We start from the raw sequence: 22,637 nt of genomic DNA, 5'->3' as shown, positions 1-22,637 counted from the left end.
GAAACATCAATCCTACCATTTAATTTAAACTTTCTTCGATAGACATACAGGGTACGAATATTTGTAGGACTGACTGTAGATGAATAAGAAAAATATCTAACAAAGTCGTCAGTGTTCCGGAATAATAATAACAATTTAATAATCTATTCAAAATAAGAGTCCATCGTATCCATTATGAAATAATCACAGCATAGCGTAACCGATTCGCTATCGACACGGTCCCAGCAAAATGGTCGATAATCCCTGCCCTACATCATCGCGATCATTCGGCGTGGGCGCTGAGAACTCAGTCGTTCGATCCTCGAGATCCGCGAGGGGGATGCGGCAGCATCCTCGTCCGCGGCGCGACGCGACGCGACATAAATAATCGCAGCCGATAATTAAGACGGCGTTTCGGCGCTTGTGCGTGTACAGGCCGACACCCGCTGTCTCCTCGCAACGTGACATCGAGCTCACGCGTGTAGACACGCGAGGCCGCGTCCGAGCCATTCGGAAGAAAATATATCGTCCGCCCTCGGCCCATTCGTCGACCCTCTCCCAACTTCTCCGCAACTCGCTCCCTCAGGTTCTTCAGCGGGATGGAATTCCAGCGATTCTCGCGAACTTCGGGGCACCGAATATCGTAATGGGCAAGGGCCTCGAGGGCTCGTTCCGTCGCGAGCTGAAAAAAAGGAGAGGAAATAAATAAAAAAAAAAAAAAAACAAGAAAGAAAACAGAAGAAAAGGAGAAAAAATAACAAAGAAGAAGGAACGAAGAAATGTAAAGAGGACGCGACAGGGGAAAAAAAGAGAAGCAAAGCGTCGCCGAAGCCGACCGTGCCGTATGCGAGAGCTCCGCTGTCACGGTAGAAAGTATTGCGCGGATTCATCTGGATAAACCTTGCTACGATCAATCACCTCGCGATTAACCGAACTGCCTACGAAATTGAACTCGAACGGCGTAATTTATAGTGCTTTTTCTTGGGAAAAGATAAGACGTCGTCGTAGCCCGTGACACAACCGCACTCCCCACCGAAAAACGTTCCTCTTCTTCTAAACTCTATGACGATGGCGGTCGAGTGACGAAAACTCATCCGTGGCGCCTGGTAGACAGAGATATTTTTGTAAAATGAGTTGGAATGTCTTGCGGCGTTCACATTTTACAGTAATTATTGGTTAAAATTTACTGCGCTTTACATGCGTTTACAGATGATATGCAGATATTATTGGAAACTCCTTTTGATAAGACTTCTTTTATCAAATTTAATTGTACATTCACTTAACGTTACCGATCTCTTTCAAAACTACTTGTATCTATTTCAACCCTTAACAGAAAGAAGTATCTCGTTAATAGTAAAGAATTCAAAGCATCGCGAATTCATATGATTCAAGACCAGTGGCAGTCCTAGGACGAAAGGATGCAAGCTGCGTGTCCCGATATAGGAACGACAATGACGCGAACTACGCGATAATTCTCGCTGTTGCGAAATCGCTTATTACGTTTTAACCGTTGAACGTTATTAACTGTCTAAATAAATGACGCGTCGGAGCGGCATTGTGAGAGGGAATCCCGCTGCCAGTGACATAAGTTCCCGGGTGTAATTAGGGGAATAAAGTCCGCGGAATTTCGCGAGCCAGAGCCACGATCGTAAAGAGGACGAGTGTCCTGGCGTAACCCGAGGCCCGCAGACTCGTTGCGAGAAGGGGTTGCTGCAGAAACGACGAGGACACGTTGGGGAATGATGGTGGGGGAGCGTCTCGGTGCCGACGTCGTCGTGCCAACCCCACGGGGCGCCAGGCTCGTTATATCTTCATTAAGCGGTGTACCTAACCATCCTGTCGCGACTTCTTAGCACTTCGCAGTTCACACTAATTTCGCGTTACTTTTTCTTTCTGCGTATCGGTTTCCTTGTTCGCCGTGATAAACTCGCAATAAAGACGCCCGAAGAACAAGCGCGTCCCGGTATTCCGTTTCTCTTCGTTTCTTAGCGGCGCAACCTTCCGTCTAAACTCGCCTCTTTACGAACCATTGAACAACTGTTCCTGCGCGTTCGCACTGTTTCTATGTACGTTCAACTTTGTTTAACCTATTTGCGTCCGAAGTAAAACAATTCCAGGTGATAATTATATTACAAGTTAACGGACCGGCTTGGATTTCTTCTGTATTTCTTATTTTCATCCCTTTTATAGTTTTTGCTATTTCTCTTATAATTTCTTGTCGTTTAGGAGACTACGTCTAGGCCTCTTTATTTTTTTTTTTTTTGGACGCTTGATTTTTACCGAATAAAAATCCCACAGTGACCTACAAAGGTGACTTGATCCAGACCTATCCCAGTACGAGTTGGCGCATTGAATACGCAATCGATGCGTACGTAAAAAGAAAGTTTGAAAGTATTGATAAATCGATATTGTTGCGATCTCTCAAGGGCGGAGCAGCTTCTCGAGATTTCCAATCGGAGAGACGCGCTCACGACCATTTTCTTATACCATTTTTTAGTCGTTTCCTCTCGGTCGCGGCGATATTTTGCGAGCAGGCCGGGCGGAACCTGCGGAAACCAGCGGCACGAGTTCAGCAAGATTTAAGCGCGATCCTTTGTCCGAGGAGTAACGCCCGCGAGTTTCGTGGTCGTGTCGGAGTCAAGGCGTAGGATCCCCCTCGGCAAGAAAATTCCAAGTCCCCCGAATCGCCGTAAGATCGGGACACGTCGTTATGGGTCCGCGCGCGCGCGCTCTCTTTCCTCTTTCCCGTGGTCTCGCTTCGTCTCTCTCACGGTTTGTTTCTCGAGCAGGGACAGAGGCAAGGAGCAGCAGCAGGAGCAGCAGCATCAGCATCGGCATCAGCATCGGCATCGGCATCGGTATCGGGGCGGAGGACCCGGTCCACGGGCAGAAGGAGGACGCGGTCGTAAATATTCGGGCGCCAAATAATGCCGGTTCCGAGCGAGAGCAAGCGACCACGACTGCTGCTCGACCCGTAATGAAGGACATCCTCGTTAATTAGTCAATAAATTATCCTTCGCGCTCACGACGCCCGTGGTCTCTCTGCTCTCTCCCCGTCTCTCTCTCTCTCTGCCCGCTCTCGTCCTGTTTGCCCCGAGAGAACTCAAGGGCCGCATACTTTACGACACCTATCTCGCGCGACAGCACGATGCATTTCTCACAATCAGGACCCTCGAAGACGGAAACGCGTCTTGTAAGACGATCCACGAGGTGGTCCGCCGCTGGCTTTCAGCCACGATGAATTTTTCAACGACCGTTTCGTCCTGCTTCCACTCCGCTGATCCCCACCGCCCTGTCGCCCGGCTCAACCACCCCTCAGCCGTCGTGCCACGATATCACAGGGCAATAGGAAACGACCGACGATGTACACGCGAAGAGATTAGCGCGCATGTTTCCGTTCAATCGGCCCGAAACGCCGACAGCGGCTACAACCGACGGTTAGCATTTTTATTCGATACCGATTCCGCCCACTCGTTCCCTCGAGTCGACCTTAAGAGTAGGTGTCTTCGTATTCTCGAACGAACGCGTAACGGCTTACCGGAAGTGTATCGACAGCCTGGAACCATATATCCAGTTCGGCAACGCGAATGATGAGTTGCATGACCTAAAGTACACAACCTGGACTTTTATATACATTATGGTAACGTTTATTGCTGCCTTGACTTTCGTACAGTTTATGGTCAAATATTATTTTTCATTCGTGTCTGCGTAATAGTGTTTGCTCGGCAAATTTCAATTTCCTGGTGGGTTGGATGTTAAAGAAAATGGATGGTGAATTCGGAGATAGTAGTTAGAAAAACCAAAACAGAATTATATCATAACGATCAGCTACAGATAAAAATAAACGTTTACTTTCCACGTGAATTGTCGATGTACAAAGCCGAACCCACGAGTAATAAACAAAAAAAGTAACGCATAAATCGTAGATACCAGATCACAGCTACAAAATTGATGAAAATACGCGAAACGCTACCTCTGAGCGGCTCCGACAAGTCCTCAGGGTATCGTCCCATGGCGCGTCGTGGAACCCAGCGGCAGGTGGATTCGTCGACGATACCATAACATAGCGTTGTGCATGGGGCATAAAGATTCGATCGTATACGCGTTTCGAGGTACGTACCGTGCCACGTGACCGTACATCACCTTAACTATTTCCTGACGTAGTACAGGCCTACCGGTTCGCACGACCACGAAGGACGCGGGGCCCTAACACCGACGCCATCGACGATCCAAGGACTAACCCCATCCGTGCTCTATGCCGTGGCCGCTCGATGCATCGGGGATAATTCAAGAACGCTCTCACGACCGACCATCCGCGTCGATCCGAGGAATATTCGAAAGATGTTGTTACTCTTCGGGGCGAACCAGGTTCCACGGCTGGATTCCTGGTCGCCGTTCCGACAATTTTAACGCGGACGCGCGCCGTAAATTTGCACTCGCCGAGAGGGGCGCGGGGTGGACGTTCCTCGGCCGGAATTACGAGGCGAACGGGAGGACCGCGAGGAAACAATCTCGCAGTTAACTGGCCTCGCCGAAGAAAACCGACTGATCGCGGCCGGCCTGGAAGATCCCCTGGATCCAATCGATAGCGTGGCCAGGCGTCGGGAAAACGTCCCTGTGATTTTCCAGCAGATGAGCCCGCAGCTCCTTCGTGAAATTCGTCCGGTACGGGTCCAGGTTCTTTTCGTGGCACACGTCGCACTCGTAGATGGTCTTGCCTGGGTGCAGACCCGTGCAGATTACGTGCTTTCGGAGGTTTTCCTGCGACAGAGAGAACGTTTGTTAAGTATCGTTGCGTGAAAAGCTTCCGTTTTCAATCTTTTTTATACAATTCTTATAGACAACATATGCATCATACAACTGTTTAATGCATTATTCAATTCAGTTCCACGTAAAACATTTTCCCATTTAATTGAAAGAAATGTCTTGAAGACTAGGTTGGTAGGTTTAGGGTTAAATAATTACTCGTCGTCATTCATCAACCATTATGAATCATAATCGATCAACACTCGCCATAATCGTTACCATTCAGTACGATCGATACGCAATCATCGCAAACGCCATCAAACCATGAAACACCGACCATTGTCGGTTATCGCCAATCATCATAATCGAGCATCGAGCATCGAGCATCGAGCATCGAGCATCGAGCATCGAGCATCGAGCATCAACCGGTGACGATAAACCTAGTTACGGTAGGCAGATTATTGGTATTTCTCGAGGGATTCTCTCCACGTGTTCCACGGGCATAACAGTGGGAAGGAAACGTCGATGGCGAAGAGCCGCGGTTGATGCTGAGGGCGTCGGGACGTACAAGACTGTTGCGGAGTCGGTGTTGGAGCCGGCTGGGACAGTCGGGGCTTTCGTCGGTATCGGTCGACGGTGAATACCTGCGACCAGAATCGGTCTGCCGCAAACCGGACCCGTTCATTGGCTATGCCATGGTGCATTTAAAGGCGCTTTACCCTCTCAGCTAAGTAGCTGGTCGTAGTCGTAAACATCTTCCTACCAGGCGGGCTTATACGAGCCGTTGATGGCAACGGCAACATCAAATTTAATTTCCCATAAGTAAATCTTTCCACGGGCAGTGCTCCGTGACGGTCTTGGAATAAAGACCCGTTCACACTGTCCGCGAACAGGACCGTCCGTCTCGGTCGCAAAACACGGAAAGTGAGTGGCGTCGTCACGCGATCCGCCTGTTAAACCTTTCGTTAATCCAATCGATTCCGATCCAATCGGATACGATTTTCTGCTACATCCCCGATTATATACCACCGCGGGCTCGTGTGCTACTAGGCAGTGGAATATTCCGTTTTACGAGAGCCTTCATTCTAGGATCCTCGAGCCGTTGCCGCTTTATCTTCCTTCTCGTTTATTTCCTTCCAGGGATTCCAGTCGGTTAATATTAATTTCTTTCTACCTACCTGTGGGCTACCGTGCCATAACTTAAACGTAAATGTCCCTCGTAACATGTGTATGAAAATTATCGAAAGCAGCAATAAGTCCGATATTCTCGTGCTACTCGGCCGCCGAGCCGCTGCTGGTTGTAAAATTATAAGCGCAAACTGCCTGGGATCCTTAACCCAGATCGAGATTTTATCGATGGGATACAGAATGGGCGAGCGTTTCCACTTTTTACTCGATAGCGAATAAATTGTACGACCGCGTTCGCACAGGTTGCGCGTTCGACTTCGTTAGAGGGAGGAGCGTCTCTCAAAGGCAAATCTCGATTACGGAAAACTGATGGCAGAGTAAAATAATCCTCGGTTGCCGAGGTGCTCGACGGAGAAGAAAAAATTACTTGTCTTGTGTGGTCTTGCAGCTCGACGTTGGGGACGGTGACGGTTCACTTCGGGGACATCTTTAAAGTCACGTAGGATATTACAGGAACAGTACTGGAAATGTTAGTGTATATGAAAGAAAATTGGATTCAAAGGCCTGAGAATAGTTGTACGTTAACGATGAATAGATTTTGAAAGCAATTTAAATTATCAAGGGTGGTAATAAACGCTAGCAGATTTCTTTTCGTGTACGCAAAGAAGGACATTCGCTCTAAACGATAGTGTTGGTAATTTTTCAATTCTGTGTCCTCAATTGTGGACGTCAGGCCTGAAAGGGTTAAGAAAAATCTGGCTATCGGCGGAAGTGTCTTTACAACAGTGGAAGTACAAATATAAAAATTCAAAATCACAACTGTGTGTATCGTTTGGAGATTATTAAATTCTTGGTGACTTAGAGGCAGGAATATTTAACGAGTGGATCCGCGATTCAACCTGGAAGAAAATTGAAGAGGTAGATAAAAAGCGGCAACAGACGGGGGTGGGTCGGGAAAGACGCGTGGAAACGCGAAGCAGATCCGAAAGTAACTAGCGTTGCCTTCGAGAAATACCGCCACCTCGAAGAACCGAAGCGTAAGTTTTCCTCCACGGGCGAGAGGGATGGGGTCGGGATGCCGTGAAGGAGGAAGAAGAAAGGGTGGATGCGGAGGACCAAGGCGGAACAGAACGCGGCAGGGGAAGAGAAAGAAGCGTGTAACCATCCGAGGTAAATCATAAGCTGAGATGGAGGAAGGAAGGAAGGAAGGAAGGAAGAAAGGTGGCGCGTGTAATCTCGTTGACGCAGGGCAAGCCGCCTCGCTACGTGGGAGGGAATTTCGTCGTTAAATCGCCTCCGAGGCTGCACGCGCGATCCTCCCTTATTAAAGTCTTACCGAGTGAAACGATCGGCTATCGTCGATCCCGATATCCCGTCGGATCGGACCGATACACGTCCGCTTCGCAGTTTCTTACACGGAGCGATTCTCTCGCTAGAGGATCGAAACATTCCTTAAGCAACTTTTTTAGCTGCCAGATTGATACTTGGCAAAATTTCTAACAGTCTAATTTTCTGTCATTCGTCGTAGCAGCTGCCTTTGTGATCTTCATCAAAGCTCACAGATTTAGATTCTTTAACACGTCGACTGCCAGACAAATATTCTTGAAAATTTCTATTAGGATCGAATATTATTTTGACTATATTGGGGACTACATAATCAAACATTTGTCGTGGTACTTATTTTTGTAATTTCGTCAAAATTCATTAATTTCGTTTAAATTCCTTTGTTGCTCAACTTTCAGAATTGACAGTGAAAAGGACTGTCACGTGTACGAAATCATTTGAAGCGATCAGTTATGTTATGTTCGCGATGAAGAAATACATAATTACGTAAAAGTATATAATTTTTGATTTCGTATCTCACAGAAGACAAAAGGAAAAAGAGCAAAAGAGAAATGGGGAGAAGCAGTTGATGTAAAGGTTGCGTTGAGCGGATTCGCAAATAGCGAAATAACTCGGGGCACCGTACTTTCCCTTTCACCCCCTGGCGACTCACCGATCTACAAATATCGCGATCGTAATCGTTATCTCGGGCAATTGCTCGATCGCGTCCGCGAGACGAAGGAAAACGATTAAAGGGAGGCTGTAAGGTGTACGGCGGTGTTTTTCGCCGGTCTCGAACGCGGCTCTTGGTACGGTTCAGAAGTGCCTACCGTTGTATCATTACCGATGCAAGACGTAACATTCGCAATTCCCCGTGCCGCGAGATTACCACGGCTCAAGTTATCCCCGGCTGAGAGCCACTGGAATGAGTTTATGTCGCTATCAAAGAGACACGGAGCCCTCGTATGCGAGTCGCATCCTAACTAAAGCTTCAAAGGGCATTAGCATACCGGCCGCTCGGTATGACTGGGCCGTGCGTGTGTGGGCATCCAGTGAGCACAATTAACTCGTTATCTTATCGCGCCTCGGTGGCGGCAGAGGCGGCGGCATGGTCCAAACGTTAAGGTGTACTTTGCTTAATTTACGCCACGGAGTCACCGCGGAGGACAAAAATTGAACTGCGAGTCAACCTCCGCTCCCTGCCGCGTCCACGATACCTTGAAAACACTGGACCGATCTTTCCGCGTTGGCTACGCTGTACACGCTTGAAAATTTCGATTATCGATACGTAAAGCACAGGCAGAGAATTTGTTTTCCACGGTGGTTTACTGCTGTTTAAAACAGTTTTTGTTCCCTGTACAAAATTCACCTTGTATTTGTACATAGAAAAGAATGCAACCATCTTTTCGTCGATATTACTATGCCTGCAGCGTCGTTTAAAAAATCACTTGTGCCTGGTCGCGCCTAGTCACGTTCCGAGGGAACGGAGTCGGTCGACAGCAAGTGGCTGGAAACATCGAAGCTTGCTCTGGTCATCGAGTTTTTCAATAACGTTACTCACCAGGTTGTTACTCGCGTAATCACAATGCCGACACTTGTACGGCTTGGTTCCCGTGTGTAAGCGCACGTGCCGGTGCAAATGAGAGGCGATTTTCGTTTTAAAAGCGCAGCCGGAATAGGGACAGGCACGCAGCCCCGATTTCATGGCGGTCGCTTGGTCGTCGTGGCGTCCGCAATGCCTGCAACCAAGAAATTATATTTTTATTCGGAAGATCGCGACAATTGCGGTTCGGATTAATTCGATATAATTTCTGTTTTCCAAAATTAAAATCAAAACTTTTTCGAGAAGGGAGAACTGGAGAACGCTCGAATTCCAGAAAAGCCAAACCTTTCGAGTTCCTCATTCTAAGCGACGATGAACCCTGCGAAAGGCCCCCGAGGAATGGAACGAATAGAAAAATCGCAAGTTTCCTGTCGATCGGTTCCCTGGCCAGGCGATAGGGTGGAATACGCGGCGACTCGCGGGGCGAGTTCATCGTCGCAGCGGGACCGGTGATTATGAACGATGCGATATGCGTGCGCGATATTACGAGGGAGCCATTGGCCATGGCTACGTGTATATCAGGTTCGAAATGCGTGACACGTTTAATTAAAATCCTGCGTGATTTACTCCGCCGCACAGAGTGTAAACGATAGAGACGGAACGAGATACAAGGTTGGGAGAAAGAGGGATCGGCGACAGTGCCCCGTGGAACGATGAAAAAGAGAGCTGAACAGAGAGGTAACGGGGAGGAACGAGATAGTCGGAGGGTGCCGGAGGTGGGGACGGTGCTCGGGTCAGGGATGGAGAAAGAGGGCGCAGAAACGCGGCGGCGGGAGAGAAGGAGAGAACCCGTGACACTCTGTGGCTGCGTTGAGTTCGACTCACGTAGTAAGTACTCAATTCGCGATGAAATATCGCGCCGACCATCGCCATGCGGACGATCATAACGGGTTGCCCGCACTTGGCCGGCTGCTGCACGCAACTTCCGCTTTCGACGTACTCTTTCTCTGTTTCACTTTCCCTCTGTTCATCCCACGCGCCCCCGCGCTGTTTGTCTCCCTTACGCGCGGCTGTCGCTCTCCCTCTACTCTCCCCTATGGGTGCACGCGGCGTAATAAAAAATAGACGAAGAAAACGAAAAGGAACAAAAAATGGTAACAGAACGAGGACAAAGAAAACAAGGTAAAGAGACAAATCAAACGGGAATGAAATTTATTAGCGAACTTTCGCCGTGTAACGTCCTTAATAGAGCACGATCTAAATCAGAAGATTTGGGAGTAACCAAATCAAATACAAATAAAAGGAAGCTGGTAAGGTTACGGTTCAACTTTCTCGGTGATTCACTCTGACTTTGAATGTAACTCTATGTTACGGGATAAAGGGTGATCTGGATTAGGTGCGGATTAAGTCTGGTTTAGGTCTCTGTCTCTCTAGGGTTAGGTACGAAAACTTTCTTGATGCACCACTCTGCCTTTCAACCACACATTATGGAATGTAATATGATGGCTACCGTGTCAACGACTTCATACGTTTCATAAAATTTTATCAAAAATTTAATAGCATGAATGAATTGGAATTACCACTGACGTATGTGAAAAGAGTAACCAACATACATGATGCATCCATACATGAAGAATTATTTTAAACAACCAACCCACTACAGGTCGAATGTTGTTTACTGCAGGCAACCTGCAAGGTATTTACTTTTATATTTCATGTTGACGGTGCTGCCAATCGTTATCAATATTGTTATTGATTATCAGAGACATTCGTATAGTTAAGACGTATACGTCATCTTGTGAGAACCCGAAATTATTTGGTAAAATGTATTAACGTGCGACCTGAATGTTACACAGGTCCATAGAGGGTTAATGACGTCAATGCTTCTACACTATTTATATATTATATACGAAGGGAGAGAGAAGAAAGAAAACAGAAAAGCAGAAACAAAACGAAATAAAACGTCGAATCAAGGGAGGGGATGAAATTTATTAGCGACCTTCCACCGCACAATGGCTTTAATAAGGCACAATTTAAGTCGAATCTCTCGCTTTTGTGCGTTGCTCGCGACAAACGGGCGTTGCATATTTTCTGGTATTACCGTTCTACCTGCCCCGCCCCTCCCTTCCCCCCCCCCAGCCGTAGATAATTAAGAATCAATCTGTTCGCGGATAAGAAATCCCGGCGCGTAATCACCGCGAGGATTCCTCGATTAAAGGAATCGCGCGCTCGCGCTCAAGCGCTTTCCCATTAAGCACGGTCAACGATTTATCGCTCGTACGAAACAAATTATATCGATAATACTCGAGATTCTTTGACCGTTCGCGTTCGAGCGATCGCTTACGCGCACCGACTAGCCGCGGCCAACGCAATTAATTCCCTACTTCCTCGAAGACATCGATCATGCATCCTACATACGCGAGTCCACGAGCGCGATTAATGGCGTAGGATTCGCGGCCATTCCCGTCGAGATTCTCGATTAGAATTAATGTCAATAATATCGGTGGTCGGAGCTAGAATCCCAACGTTCCCTACGAGCAGACGCGATATCGGCACTGTACTTCAAGCGAATCGCTGGTAGTCGGTACATTAGCGTTAAACCGTAATACGTTTCACCTTGTTCGATTATGGGCTACCGACATCTATTTTCACCCTTCGAAAATAAATAAATATTTGGGAATTTTTAACGTAGAATCTAAACAGCTAAGACTTGAATACGCGAATATACAGAATCTTTCCGTCTAGTTATGCCGCCAACTGGGCCGCTCATTGCACAAATCGATTAACTCCATATAACAAGGTGACCTTTACATTTTTAACATAAAAATTTTATGTAAATTTCCGCAGGTTTAAAAATATGCGAACGCGTAGCTTACAGAGAACTGATAACCGTTCGTCCAAAACATTTTTTAATTCCACTACCGGAAATACCTGAAAAATGATGGCATAACTCAACAGAGCCTGTGTACACTTCGACATACATCTTGTAAACTTTGAATTGAAAAGTATTGAAACGTGTACTTTATCTTGTTTGTCTTTGGGTTACAACTACCCCGATCCTCCAAAGACAGGCGAGAACATGTTATAATGAATGAATATGTATAATTTTATACGTATTCTGTAAATATATTCAGTGTGGATGTGCGATACAGTTCCATGTGTTTGACGTAAGTGTGCTGTAGAATTTTAATTGAACGTGGCAGTAGAACTGAAAATAAGAAAGTCATCCTGTTATCGATTGTACCGTATTTATTCTACGGACAGCATGATCTATAATAAGTTATACACTATTCTTAGTATCTGATTGCCCGTGCAATACATCGTGCCGTCTATAGGATAAATACGTTACAATCGTTACTGCCATGGTTTTCTTCTATTTACATTTCTACCTTTAGTTCCAATTAATAATATTCTACAGTACGCATACATCATGCAAACAGAATTGAAGAGCTGTTGGAAACATCCTTTTTACTCAAACCATTTTACCAATCAAAATCATAATTTATTACACCGATAAAACAGAATTTTTTTCCTTTCGGTATCAACTTTTTCTGTGATAAGTTTCGTTACGTTACTACAGGTTGCCTGCTTCCGTTAGCTAGTAGATCCTGCGATAAGACCAGCACAAGGTTATTCTGTACATACCTGCGCAATTGCGTTTTCGTTTTAGCCGCATAAGAACAATCTGAACAGTGGAACCGTCTTTCGGACGAAGAGCTGTCGTGCACCAAGCTTCTGTGTGATTTCAATTCGGAGGCTGTTCGAAGCACCGTCGGACACCCCGGAAGTCCGCACTTGTACTTCTTCCCGGCGTGCCTCAGCATGTGTTGTCGCAGAGCGTGTCTGAAACCGAAAGAAGAGTAAACTAAAGTCACGAGGTACAAAATGTACTCCAAAAGAAGCTTTAGTATTTCATTTTTCAATAGCAAAACACGCCTGTCGGCGAAGTCCATGTTTCGGATGCGGATTAAAAATTATTATCCATACACGGTGCGTTTGCTCGTGACAGGGCGACGTACCTAATGACTAGAATCGGTATAAATGAAAAATGGCTTTTAAAATATTTTTCATTGCGTTACAATAATTATATACGTCTACAGCCCGCGATATGGTTGCGGAGTGCAAACTGGCCCCCGGGGTAAAATGAATTTGACATGCCTGCTTTAATCCTTTCGCAGAACGTATTTTACACGAAGGTACGCCACGTCCAGGTATAATTAATTGATATTGAAATAAATAATAGCGATTTGTACAATCCCTCTTTTACACGTTACTCTCCATGAAATATCTGGATTAACCCTTTGGTCTACAACCACGAGTGAGACTCGTGGTAAGGAATTTGGTCCATAAAGTCCGACTCGTGGTACTTCGTATGGACTTTCAATGATAATTTCCAGACTACCACCCTTGAACATGTACGTCAGGCCAGAATTTCGTTTCAAGATAATTGGAAACTACGTAATCTAATATTTCTCAACGGTTCATTTTCGAAATTAATTTGTTCAGAATAGGTCCAACCCGCGATCAGGAGGAAACACAGGCAAGTAGTTACAGAAGGAGCTCCTTGTCACGTGCCACGCATACACGGTGCGCGCGCTGAAAGTATTTCACGGGATTCGTATAATTTTTCGAATACCAGTAACCGCGTCCAGCCAGGACGCGCGGTGTTGAGAATAATGATTTTGCGGCTTAAAGAACCGCGTTTTCGTTAAATTCAGCGCGTAATAAGACAGCACAATGGTGCCCACGAATGCATGGTACGCGTGTGACCATCGGCTGTTCGCACGCCGTACGATCCGATCGCAGCTGTTGCATCCTATATCAACCTGCCGGCGAGCGCACACAAGAGCTGCACTTTAAATAGTTTCTGTCAAGAGGTGACGATCTATACGGTTACTGAACTCACTCCCGGCACGTAGATCGAGTGAACCACTCCGGAGCTCTCGCATTTCTGCTCTTCTTTCACGTTTCGATTCGATTGACAGAATTTCAGGGCTGAAATTTGGCTGAACGGTGGAGATAGTTGGGCACTGCACCGACTAGAGACTCAGACGAGAGATGAGAGATGAGAGGGAGCCTTTTGATGAGGATGAAACTTGTGTACAATAGTAAAAACACGTTAGTCTTTCTTTATTACTAAAAAAAGGTCTAACCAAAAATAAATTTGTACAAAGAAAATATTTTCACAAAAACTTGGACTCGAATTTCCTTTTCAGTTATTTTTTCTTGATTCGTAATCGTTATACGTAAACATATATAGCACTTATAGCTTCGAGCAACAAAGAGGTCCTTGAACCAGGAACGCCTGCTACAGGACACCATAATTTACCACCCCTACTAGTCCTGCAGCAACTTCGTTGGGACGATCGACAGTCCCTGAGTGAGCCCTTATAGTTAAACAGGGAACAGGTTGCGTGACTGCCGGGTAGAGATGACGCGCGTAACGAGGATGAAAACGGCAGCAAGGACGTCGGTGTATACCGGGATCCTTCGGGGCCTAGTATAAAACTAAAAGCTCGTCGATGTTATCGAAATCGGCAGCAAATTTCCGAGCGTGGTAGCCACGATCTTCACTTACGTATCTCCCCAGGCCGCTGTCTCGGGATCTTAGCACCGGCAAGCGTGGTCACCGTGCCGGGAAACCTACCGCGGTAGCAGAACGAAGGACACGGATCGGGATTTTTCGAGATGGCAGCTCGACGATACCGACAGACTCCACGAGCGCGCCAACAGACCGGACGAAGAGGTAACCGTGGAGAGAACGAAGGACAGGAAATCGAAGAAAAAGAGGACAGAAAAGGAACGAAGGGAAAGGAAAGGACAGAGAGAAGGGAACACCGGGACCAGAAGAGGCTACGAGATCTGGGCCGTCCTAGAGGGAGTCCCGGCCTACCCAATTGGCTACGCAAGTGTAACGGCAACTTTTACAATGTCAGGATATACACGCCCTCGCACGAGCTTAGGACGTACCATCTCGTACACCTGCGTCCAGGTAGTCCTCTGCAAGTGTACGTTTCCGAGTCACCAGCTAGCCGCAATGCCACTCGTTGCTCCTTGCTCTTCTTGTTCGAGTTCCTCCGTGTACATGACCCGGACGTGCTCTAATTTTTCACATAGGGGGTGAGAATGAGACGGCGGTTGCGGTGGCCACTTTGAAATGTATGTCTAAACGACTGACACGGTGGTTGACTTCGTATTTTTAAACAAATCCACGTAATAATCTTATTCTTAGAGCGTTTCTTGAAACTTAACCCTTATGCTGTCGGAAGCTGAAGTTGATTAAGAACTTTTTGTTGAGAAACCTTGAAAGTTATCTTTATTTGTTTCGATTGTCAGCATTTATCGGTAATTTGTTTTTTGGCTTTAGCTATTTATGTAGCTTAATTTTTTGGTTTCATTAACTCATACATACGCGGAGAAATTGTGGGGGTTAGCTTTCGCTTTCATAGCTTCATATAAAACAGAATATCCTTGCGTAAACACGAGGTACAGCCAGAGGCTGTTTTGAAACCTAATCTCGAAGGTATTGCACGTACGATTACATCTAGGAAGAGATCCAGAGATACAAATCTAGGAAGAGTTATACGAAGTGTTGACGGATGAACGATCTAGTGGGCGTGCTTAACCTTTACAAGGAAACTAGCACGTTCGTGTACATTTTCAGTTTTCGAGTTATTTTGAACCCTGTACCGTAGAGGTGACCGCTGAGACTGTGAATAAATCTTCATAATTAAATTGCTCAATGATGTAGCATGAAAACATCGCCTTGAGATTGATGGACGTCGTGGGACGATTTATATTCGTGTTTCTTCTGAACAAAATATGTCGAATTGAAGATAAATAAATAAGGAGATACCGACGACAAGTAACAGCATCCTTTAAGGACATTAACTTGATATAATTTTTGTACAAAATAATAGCGATGAAAAATGGAGTAATTAGTTAATACGTTGTAAATTGTTTATTGATATCGAGTAATGACAATTCAGAGTCGTAGTCAGAAAAGTGAAATTCTTGCAGCAAAAAAAGACCCGCGGTCAACGTGTTAACGACGTTGCATCGCGACACTCGACTTTTCTTCAGCACATCTAACAAAGAATGGATTTCATTTGCGAGCGACGGAGACAATACGATATCGAAACGCTAATTTGCCTAAAAATCTATCGAGAACGACGACGTCGAGCCGGACGACTGGGAACGCGTCGCACCGGTGAATTATGGCATCGAGAAATCCCGTGTCGTCGAGCCATTCCGAGGGATTGGAATCCCGATAGAACAATATTAATATGGCGACCGACAAAAGCGCGTCTCGCGGCAACGACATTGACGAAAGAGAGACAAAACGTAGGAAAGGGAAAGAGGAGCGTTCTCCAGGCGTGTGTTTCGGTGGAATGTCGCAGGCGTGACAAGAGGCCGTTAAGAAGAGTCTCGGGCCGATTGGGCAAGCGGATGCGGTCACTCCGGATGATTTAGCGCGACGTCCACCGTCATCTCGTGAAATATGTGCCGGGGCCGTGGCTCGGGGTCATTTAAAAGTCTAATCCGCCGTCGGTGCGATCGTCGTTATGGTCGTCGATAACGGACGCGATTCGTTGCGTTGGGATCCACGGACGCAACCGCGATTCTTTCCGTCTTCTTCCAGAACGAAAGAACGGAACGAAGATGAAACCGACGAGGCCAAAATGGAGGGTGGAACCAAACGTGCAGGGCAGATTTTACTTTTCGTTATTTATGACTCTCGATACCGGGCGAAAGTTACCTTTCGTAATATTACTTTCAACTGTCGAAAACTGATGTTGTGGAGATGACGGGTAACGTTTGAAAATTGATGAATATACTTTTCAGTAATTTATGTTTTAGGATGCCGGATGGAATGTTTGTATATCGTTAGTTTATAATGGAATATATTTTAACAGTGGTTTCTATGTGTATGCTACAGTATCAGAAATATATATTGCGCTACATTTATATTATATAAATATCTTCTTTGTGAATGGCTCTTAGACTCTCACTAAGTAAATTGAAAGCTATTTCCAAAGTGATCGCAAGTATAAACCTAATTCCAAATTAAAATAACGCGTTACTTAAATAATATTTAAAATAATATCGCTCTAAAAGTGACCAACTCCGACGATAATAAACACATATACCCAGAAAGGGATTATTTTTCAACATTTTTCCAGTGAAATTTCGTTCCGACATCATTTACGAGCGAAAAGAAACATAAAACTGTCAGTGAAATCTTTGGATCGGGTCCACCGGCACCGTGGTTCGGCGTGTTTAGCAGTGTTCCGATGGCGGCCGGTTAACGTCGGTTCTCGGGCGATCGACGGGTATAAATCTCGGCGATGATGGCTGATCGACGCGCAGATAAGAGCACGCAGTCCCCGGCAATCACGAGGCGAAAATTCGTATAATTAAAACGGAGGAGTTAACGGTGGCGAGCGCTGGGGAGTTCGGGCGTCCGAATCGAATCGAATCGAATCGCGAGCGAGCGTGCGAGCGGGGGCAGCTTCGGTCATAGATCGAGCGGGCGAGTACGCGTTTGGAAGGTAAAGTCAGCCAGGATCCGAGCGACGTACAGGTTAATATAGCCTCGATCGTTGTTGGGATGGGAATGGCGGGGCCGTTGGTGAAGCGATCGTGTACTATCCGAGAGGAGGGAAGCAGGATGGGAGCGAGCGAGCACGGGCATTAATTAAAAAGGTTGCGCATTAAAATGATTTGTTTTAATTGGCTGAACGCGCTGAGGTATTTATGGCCTCGCGGTCCTTCGCTCGCTGGCTCTCGGTCCCGTCGGTCTGCGGCCTCTACAACGAACGTCGACTCCGAACTTCTTCTCTTCGTCCGTGTCTCTCCTCCTCTTCGTCCTCCTCCGCCTCGACTCATGCCCCCTTCCTCGGACCTCGCTCGTCCCCGTCGTTCCTCGAGATCTCGTCTTCTTCTACTCGTCTTCCTCTACTCGCCTTTCTCGCCTTCCTACTCGCCGACATCTTTCCTTGCCCGTGCTAAGTCCTCTCCGCGCCCTAGTCCCCTCCGCCCCTGACCTCTTCGATTATCTCGAAATCGGACGATCGTTCATTCCGACTAGCCACGAGAGAGCTAAAAGCCGATTCTCTTCTGGCGCGGAGCGACCGAGGGCGATTCATAAATATCTGGCCCACGACAAGTGGATCTTTATTACCGCGAATGATTTACAAGCGACTCTCTGCCCGTGCTCTTTCTTCGACTCTGTCACCGACGTATCCCCGGGACTAGCCTTCTTTTCGTCCAACGAAAGAAATACACCGGTCTCCTCGTAATTTACGAATTTTTCGCTTTCCACGAGAAATCCGGCGTCTCGGTTGAATTATTCGATCCCTCGAGTCTCGTCGACTTCGAACCGATTGACTTCGAATCTCTCCCCCCCCTTTCCTTATTCTCCTCCACCTACTCGAGACCCGCGTTATGGATACGAGAAATAGAAAACTTCGAGTCACGACTAACATCTATATTTATACTATCGATGCGTACCTATTATAATACCTAATATATTAGGTTACATTAGGGGTACTCGCAAGTAATATCGTCTTTTCCGATGTTAAAAACAGTACCATCTGCCGATAATAATTTCACTCGATCCATTAGACATTGGAATAACTCGTTACTATGTACAAACGGTGTAAAATATGGTATAAAATGGTACATATCGGTATGTTGTGCTTGCCTCCATTTTTCTGATTTTTATTTTGCTGTTGTTATCGTATTTGTTGTATTCGTATTATTATTATTAACCCTTTGCACTCGGATGCCCCCCCGAGATTTACTTTCTGGACAAATTCCGAAATCGAACCAACTTCGAAAGAGTCTCGCAAGCGAAGGCGAAATATGTGGCGAAACCTGGAGGAAATCGGGATCGTGCATGGGTCGTTTGAAAGTGGATCGGAGGCGACGCGATACGGGGCGAGCTGAAATGGTTAAAAGGCAAATACTCGAAGAGTCCAAGTCCCGAGTCTCAGGCTGCCGCGGTGGGTGGAATCAACGTTTCCAGCGGACGATGGCTAAGGTGGGATCGTGATGGGCCGTGATGGTGGTGTGGCCGTGGAACGATGCCGAAGAGGAGGCTGGACCAGAGTGAACCGAAGGTGATGCATGGCCGACGGTTCCTACGGCGGGGCCGCAGACGAAGAAATAAAGAATAAGAAGAATATCCGCTTCGTCGGGTCCAGAGCCGGCCCCCTGGAGCAAACGCTGTCATAACTCAATCCCACCTTCGTCCGTTCGTACGTCTGTACGTCCGTACGTCCTTCCCGCACCGGTGCAGGTTGCACCTGCCTCCATCTTCCTCCATCCTGAGGTCCTCTCTTACCATCGCTGACTCCTTTCCCTTCTCTATCCGTCTTCCTCGGAACCCGATCTTGATCATGGCGAAGCACCCTCTCGACGTAGAGTCATCGAGATTCTTCCTCCTTGCTCGTTAGATTCCATCGAGATTTCCCTCTTTCGACTTTTTTAGCATTCGATGCGTGCATCCGCGTACACCTCCTCGAACTCACTTTTGCTCGAGGACTAATTTGCACTTCGATGGCGTGTCGTCTAGCGCGGATGTACAATTAATCTACCAATGTCAGGCATATATCGGAGGACACTTTTCAGGCTTAGCCGGTCGACAGCAAACTTGGCGTGGAATTGAAATGAAAACGATTATATTCACGGGAATAAGAAACGGGTGACGAATAAGCGTTGCAAGAAAGTGTAGTTAACGCATTCGCGTCACTTCAAATTCTATTCCTGGTTCCCATTCCAAATTATGAAAATCTTTTTACTTTATACACTACATATTTACAACGTTGATAGTTTAAAACGAATTTTGTAATTTTCATCTTCGCCCTGACGATCTATTACAAATTTCGTACTATTACGAATTTCGTCTTTTGTCTTCTAGTTCGATCTGATAGATCCGTGCATATGTATAATTAACAAAACAAATCCACAGACTTGTAAATATTGCACGTTTTCCATCCATAGAGTATATTGATATAAACAAACACATACAACATGTATGCACAATGTATTTTACAAATTAATACGATAATATCCAGTATTCAGTTTTGCATAATCGCGCGCGTTTTGTATCTCACGTGTACTTTCGCGTATTTTCGATATTGAAGAATGGTACTTTCGATCACATAGGTATTTTAATAAGAAATGAATAATTAAATATGGAGATTCTGCTGGCGCATGTTAGACATGCCTGGGATGTAACGCGAACAGCATCCTGGAGAGAGAAACGTCGGCGCGCGCTAATTGAGTCGAGATGCACGATGTTCGCGTCAAATTGTATCGAACGATTGGAACGTGCACTCCAGCTTGATCCTTCGATCGAAATTCCACGTTTGATTCGATCCCTGTAAACAACTTTTTGCTCTCGCTGGACGAACACGCACACGAAATCGGGGACCACCGACGATCCGACCGGTTGCACTGTGATCAATTTTACCGATTTAGGCGGCCAAAATAATAAAGGGAATTTATAGGAATTTTTTTCCTAAATAATGACGAGGCGATACAATGTTTCAACGGTTCGGTTTGAGTCTTCATTTTGATTAAAATAAATATGAATAAAGGTGCAACGGAATCAAAATTAACATAAAAGGTTTATGATGGTATGGATTCATACTAAACACTGTTTTTATTTATTTTTTCTTATTTAGTAAGAGTCTCTGCCGAGTTACAGTATATAATAATATCACAACATGATCTATGAAGCGAGTAAATCTCTGATCTTTTATTCAAGCACCGCCTCAGTTAGAGTCTCATAGTCTTGTCAATGTTAAATTCTTCTAAACACAATTTTGCAAGCATATAAGAAACACTATGTATCCAGAAAATGCAACAGATAAACCTGGTCTCTTAGAACTTATAAAATAAAAAGCATAATGAATTTCGTCTATTCCGGAAACCATTCTCCTACACTTTCGTCCATCTACATCATTAAAATTGACCACGGCGGATTGTCAGTTCAACGTCGATTTCAACTCGAAACGAATTCCAACGGTGCTCCCCTCGTCAACGTTACCGTGATCGAGGCGAGAACCGGTTCGACGCATGATTCACGCTTCGTTTAAACGGTATAAATTGCCCGACTCCGGCCGAGATAAAAGCTCGAAAGACGAATCACACCTTTAATTATAGATTTCTCACATTTTCGCAAACCGGAGAATATATCTGGGAGCGCGCAATCAATTCTTGGAGAAGCTTGACGCGAGCAGAGAAATCGCGTTACACGGGCCGATCAACAGCGTTCCCGATCCTCTCGACCCTTCCAGCGATAAATCTCCTCGACGAGAGACCGGTCAAAGCGGGGCTCGATCGGCGGGCATCGTTTGGATTTGGCGCGAACGTGAGCGCAAATCGGGACAAACGATCGAACGACCGAAACATCAGACTCTCCGTCCCCGAAAAGCCAACTTGATTAGCTTGTACGTGACTGCGCGTCAAAATAAGTTGAAATTCATGCGCGAAATCCCAACCGAAGGTGGTCCTGCTGAGAACAATCGAAACGGAGTTTCGTGTTCGGTTATTTTTAAGAACACTAGAGAGCAAACCCATTAGACAGCGATTTTTTTTAGATCTTGCTTAGTTACGAGCGTCAAGGATGCGGCGCTAGTGTCGCAGCCCGCATAACCTCCAGAGGTATTCGTTCGAGAGGATAACGATACCTACAGAAAGCTATTATCCCATTCACTGTCAACTACCAAATGTCTCGTAATTTAAATTGATTGCAATTACTCAAGGGATAAGTTTATAGCATCTTCAGTCACGAATTATTGCGAAAGAAGATCGTAAATTTTCTTTTTAAAACGCAAATTTAATATAACTTTTTATTATCAAAATAATATCCTAGATTACACGACCGTATTAAATCTTGGCGCCCAAGGCAAAACGAATGAATTAGTTAATCATGTTTTTGGCAGTCAGCTGAAAATGCAGCATCTTATAAAAGAAATATGGCTCTTGATATAGCCCATACGGAAGTGTTTACTTATTTCTTTTTGACACTTTTAATTGGCTCAATTCGACCCTTACAGCCGATACAGGAACACCTACAGCAAACGCAACCATAACGTTTGATTTACCTGGCGTTAGTTCAATACCATTGCCCACTTTGCGGTACCTAACGCTGTGGCGTGTAACTATCGTATTACACGATACTGAATTCACGTGTAAATTTGTTCTAGTGGATAGCTTTGTTGTGGCGCCCAATAATAGACCACTGAACACGTTATGAGGTGGTAATAATCAGGCATCAATATTTTCGTGACGCGCCTTTGAATTTTACTTAAAAATTTGTCACGAACTTTCTGAGCAACTTGATAGTTCACTATATACGCGCACTTTGTACGTATCATACTTTGTTTCTTTCGGTTTCTTCCTTTGTTTTACATAGGGTCGAAATTTTTCCAACCTTTATCGATCTATCGATTAGCAATAAAATTCTTTAGCATCGGGTGGATACGTTTTCGTTCCTTCCATCCATAAATCTTCGCAGCGTTGAGAGTGATCAAAACGGTGTCCATCGACGGATGGGGTTCGGATTTGGCGCGAATGGGCACAGCAAATCGGGACAAACGGTCGTACGGGCGAAACGTCAGGCTATCCGGCCTGAAAAGCCCCTGGTTGATTAGCTGGGTACGTGACCGTGCGTCAGAATAAGTAGAAATTAACGCGCGAATCCCAATCAAAGGCGGCCCTGGCGGGGACAAACAAAACGGGAATTTCGTTTCTGCCCATCTCCGGGGAGTGGTTTGTTAGTCCCGCATTTGGCGCTGATGCTGTAAGTCGGCGAGAGCAGAAGAGAGAGTGAGGAAGAGAGAGAGAGAGAGAGAGAGAGAGAGAGAGAGAGAGAGAGAGAGAGAGAGAGAGAGAGAGAGAGAGA

At 45.9% G+C, this 22,637-nt stretch overlaps 1 protein-coding gene across 1 annotated transcript in view; it reads right to left on the bottom strand.

The window, feature by feature from the left end:
* Nucleotides 1-3,530: 3,530 nt before the first annotated feature.
* LOC128874705 (zinc finger protein 624) overlaps nucleotides 3,531-22,637 on the bottom strand; it is a 49,298-nt gene continuing 30,191 nt past the window's right edge. Inside the window, exons 7-9 of the mRNA XM_054119680.1 lie at nucleotides 12,365-12,562; nucleotides 8,738-8,915; nucleotides 3,531-4,740 (exon numbers count right to left, since the gene is read on the bottom strand). Coding sequence (XP_053975655.1) covers nucleotides 4,498-4,740; nucleotides 8,738-8,915; nucleotides 12,365-12,562 — 619 coding nt within the window. The 3' untranslated portion in view covers nucleotides 3,531-4,497. The remainder of the gene's footprint in view (nucleotides 4,741-8,737; nucleotides 8,916-12,364; nucleotides 12,563-22,637) is intronic.

This window comes from Hylaeus volcanicus, chromosome 4 (genome assembly GCF_026283585.1).
Source record: "Hylaeus volcanicus isolate JK05 chromosome 4, UHH_iyHylVolc1.0_haploid, whole genome shotgun sequence".
Lineage (NCBI taxonomy): Eukaryota > Metazoa > Arthropoda > Insecta > Hymenoptera > Colletidae > Hylaeus > Hylaeus volcanicus.
Note: the sequence above shows the minus strand (reverse complement) of the source record. Positions and strands in the feature narration are given on the sequence as shown.